The sequence below is a fragment of the Nannospalax galili genome, unplaced genomic scaffold, assembly GCF_000622305.1.
Source record: "Nannospalax galili isolate Female #2095 unplaced genomic scaffold, S.galili_v1.0 scaffold410, whole genome shotgun sequence".
NCBI classification, from domain to species: domain Eukaryota; kingdom Metazoa; phylum Chordata; class Mammalia; order Rodentia; family Spalacidae; genus Nannospalax; species Nannospalax galili.
In genome coordinates this window covers 518,372-522,459 of record NW_008329143.1, presented here as the reverse complement: position 1 = coordinate 522,459, position 4,088 = coordinate 518,372, and the positions used below count along the sequence as shown (strand labels likewise).

At 47.1% G+C, this 4,088-nt stretch overlaps 1 protein-coding gene across 1 annotated transcript in view; it reads right to left on the bottom strand.

Annotated features, from left to right (window-relative positions):
- Positions 1-4,088, bottom strand: part of LOC103734703 (NAD(P)H dehydrogenase [quinone] 1) — a 14,072-nt gene that overhangs the window by 2,049 nt on the left and 7,935 nt on the right. The window contains exons 4-5 of the mRNA XM_008833768.2: positions 2,903-3,016; positions 1,657-1,758 (exon numbers count right to left, since the gene is read on the bottom strand). Of these exons, the coding sequence (XP_008831990.1) occupies positions 1,657-1,758; positions 2,903-3,016 (216 nt within the window). The remainder of the gene's footprint in view (positions 1-1,656; positions 1,759-2,902; positions 3,017-4,088) is intronic.

The window sequence follows — 4,088 nt, the reverse complement described above, 5'->3', positions numbered from 1 at the left end:
ACAACAAAAAAAAAAAATGGTGGTATTACAGGGTTGCCAATGAGAGACTCCAGTCAGGGCTCAGGGAGCCCTTGGATTCTTCATGGTTACCTCTCTTGCCCTCTACCCTCCCTTCCTCGATCTCACCTATTTCAGCATATTCGGCAGTGTTTCTTTGAATGAATAAACCTTGACAATGTGCCAACCTGGATCCTCTGCCAAAAGAGCCAGAAGTTCTATCACACTAGGGAGAGCGCCGGCTTCTTGGCGCTGGCTCTTGCCAAGGCGTGCAGATGCGCACTTCTCTGCCTCTCCGCACCTTGAGCACAGTCTTAGAAAGACCCTCCCCATGGCCACAGCACACACTCTCCTCTGCAGCCCCTTCCTCAGAAGACGTTCTCCATAGTCCGGCTCCTCCCGAGAGCCCTTGTCACACTTCACCGTTTTATTGTCTGAGACTAGCAGGAGGAAATCAGTTCTTATCCTGGGGAGCTAGGCCAGGTGGGCTATCCTTCCAATCCCAGCGCTCAGGAGGCCGAGGCAGGAGGATTGCTACAGGGTCAAGGCAAGCCTGGGCTTTCAGAGTGAGAAAAGGAAAAAGAAAATAAAAAGACTGGGAAATGGCTCAGTGGATAAAAGTGGTAGCTGCACAGCCTGAGGACCTGAGTTAGATCCCCTGAATCAAAGTAAAAGAGCAGGATGAAGCCTCCTAGGGTGGCGCATACCTTTATCCCAGCACTCAGGAGCAGGAGCAGGTGGGTCTCTATGAGTTCAAGGTCAGCCTGGTCTACAGAGAGAGCTCCAGGCCAGTGAGACCCTGTCTCCAAAACAACCACCATCTGCAATCCCAGTATTCTACGCAAGATGGGAAGCAGAGACAGGAGACTCACCCAGAAGTTCCCAGGCCAACTAGCCTGGAGAATTCATCACAGCAGCAGAAACGAGAGCCTGCACAAGGCGGAAAGTGAGAACCAGCTCCCCAACGTTGTCCTCTGACCTCCACACACACCCTGTGACACACACACACGTACACACACACAAGTGCACACACAGACACACAAATTTTTTTTTTCTTAAGGATAGCAAAACAAAAAAATGTCCTAAGCATAATTCTGTGGTACAGCACTTTCCAGGCCTGGATTCAATCTTCAACACAGCAATTATTAATAATGAATTTTTTTTTTGTCTTTTTGAGATAGGGTCTCCTTGTAGCCCCAGCTGTCTTGTAACTCACTATGTAGACCAGGCTGGCCTTGAACTCATGAAGATCTGACTGCCTCTGCCTCCCAAGTGCTGGGATTAAAGGCATGCGCCACCATGCCCAGCCACTAATGAAATTTTTAAAAATAGTTCATTGCATTCCTCTGGGCTCTCACAGTCTGCAAGACTGTGGCAGCAGCTTCAAGGAGACCAGGAAAACTAGAGAGATGCTAGTTTCCTGGAGAGAGCCAAGGCTCCACACTGCATACAATGAGGACCAGGAGCAACTGGAGACCATGTTTCAGCATGCACCCCCAAGGGCCTGAACCACTGGGCAAGCTCCTGGAGGAAGAGCCAGGAACTGCTGAGTCCTTGCCAGCCTGTCCTCTTCACACCTCAGCTCAGTTCTCAGTTCTAGTTCCCACCTGGGAAGCTCAGCTAATAAATTCCCCTGAAGGTTCACTGAAAACCAGGTACCTGAAGTGGCCAGAGAAAGACGTTCATGTCCCCGTGGATGCCGTGGAGAGAGTACATGCCACTACTGCTCCCCATGGTAGTAGAAAGCAAGGCCCTCTTATTCTGAAAGAGAAAACAACCTCCTTACCCTCCTCTCCTGGGTCCCAGCAAGTTAATGAACCAGCCCCAGGGAGAAGGATGCTCCAGTCCACCCTATTGGCTCTGTTAATGTCAGACGTGGGCTCCTCTGTGCCCTCAGTATGACTGCAGAAGTGTCACTTTCCGTTGTGTACAACCACAGTTGGCACGCAGCTGTGGACAGCTAGGAATGTGACCCAACTCAAAATCAAAAACTTACTTAAAACATGAGGAGTTATTTTGGCAGCTTTTTTGTGTATTCAGATTGAGCAGTTCTTGAGCACACACTTTATAGATGACAGAATGGTGCACCAATGTCAAAAGATTAGATATGTCCACTCGACAGTACTCAGAGCCTGAGGCCAGCCCAGGTGTGTGGCCAGCAGCCCAGGGCTGTCACAGGAACTGGTACCAGTGTTGGTGGCTCCGCTGGACTTCTAGCTGTCTCTCCACAGTGCTATAAAGACCTGTCACCTATGTTTCTTACCCAGTATTTGGGACTCTAAATAACAAAAAAATGTATTTTATTTGCTTTATGTTTTTTCAGACAGGGAAACTCAGTATGTAACTGAGGATGACCTTGAATTCCTGGTTTTTCCTGCCTTCACCTCCCAAGTGCTGGAATTACGGATGTGGTCATTCCACCAGTAAGATTTTCATTTTTTTTGTTTTCCATATTATTTTTGCTATGGAAAATCTCAAACATACATAAAGAAAACAGCATACTGAAGCATCTACCAGGGACCTTCAACTCTCAGTATTTTGCCATTCTAGTTTTTCTAATTTTTTTTCTGGAATAATAAATCCCAAGAACTGGTGAGATGACTCACTGGGTAAAGGTGCTTGCTGCCAAGCCTAATGCCTTGAATTCTATCCCCCAAACCCACATGGTAGGAGAAAACTAACTTCTGCAAGTTGTCCTCTCAGCTACATACTAGAGCTTTGGGGGTACATGCATGCTCCCACCCACACAATCAATCAGTCAATCAATCAATCAATAAATAAATACAAAAAAATTAAATCCAAGACATCAGATCATTTCATTTTATACAACATTTGTAATGATCCCTCCCTGGTCTTAGTGTCTAGCTGCGCTCTCAGGGCAGACTCTACCCAATGATTCACTTACCCGAAAGGGCCCGTTGTCGTACATGGTAGCATATGAGTAGGCAAAATCTGGTACAAACAGACGCTCAATCCAGCCTTTCATAATGGCAGGCACTCCAAACCAATACAGTGGGAACTGTCAGAAAACATTGAAGAGGTCAGACCTGAGGCACCAACCCACCCCACCTCTTCCACACCCTCACCCCCTTGGCCAGGCAAAGCTCAGGGTGCTGAACTTCACACATGGGGGTACCTTTCTTCATGCCTTTGCCTTTCCTTCTAGAAGTGTTAGCACAGTTAACAAAACAGGAAGTTAGTCAAGCTAGGTGGCTTGATCCCTTTGCTTAAACTTCCTGGAGAGACTGCTGCTGGAGAACCATGCAAGCCCTGGAATTTGAGGCCAGCCCAGGCAGCATCTCACACACACACACACACACACACACACACACACACACACACTAAAGCTGAGTGTAGCCATGGGCATCTGTTATACTAAAACTCAGGAGGCTCAGGCAAGAATTTGAGTGATCAAGGCCAGCCTGGGCTACACAGTGAGACCATCTCAAAAAGCAAAGAAAAGGAACTATAACTGGGCATAGTGATGATAATCCCAGCTTGAGGCTGAAGGATCAGGAGTACAAGGCTAGCCCAGGCAACATAGTAAGACACTGTCTCAAAATAAATAAAAGGGCTAGAAAGATGGCTCAGCAGTAAAGAGCACTGGCTGTTCGTGCAGAGGACCTGGGTTTGGTTCCCAGCACCCACATGATGGCTACCAACTGTCCCTAACTGTTCCAAGGGGTCTAACATCCTCTTCTGGCATCCACAGACATTACACTCATAGGTGCACCTACATACATGCAGACAATACACTCAACTCATACACAGGAAATAAAATATTTTTTTAAAAATCTAAAGCTGCTGCAGCTGGAAAAATAGATCAGCGGTTAAGAGCACTGGCAGCTCTAGCAGAGGACCCAGGTTTGATTCCTAGCACCCACATGGGGGCTAACTCCAGTTCCAAGGGATTCAATGCCCTCTTCTGACCTCCGTGGGCACTGCATGACACGGGTGCCCCTCCCTACCTGCAGGTATAACACTCATACATATAAAATAAAAATAATAAATAAAATTTTTTAATTATAAAATTTCTCCTCTAGAAGCAGGCATAGCACTTTCCAGGACTATAGAAACTAACCAGTAGGAAG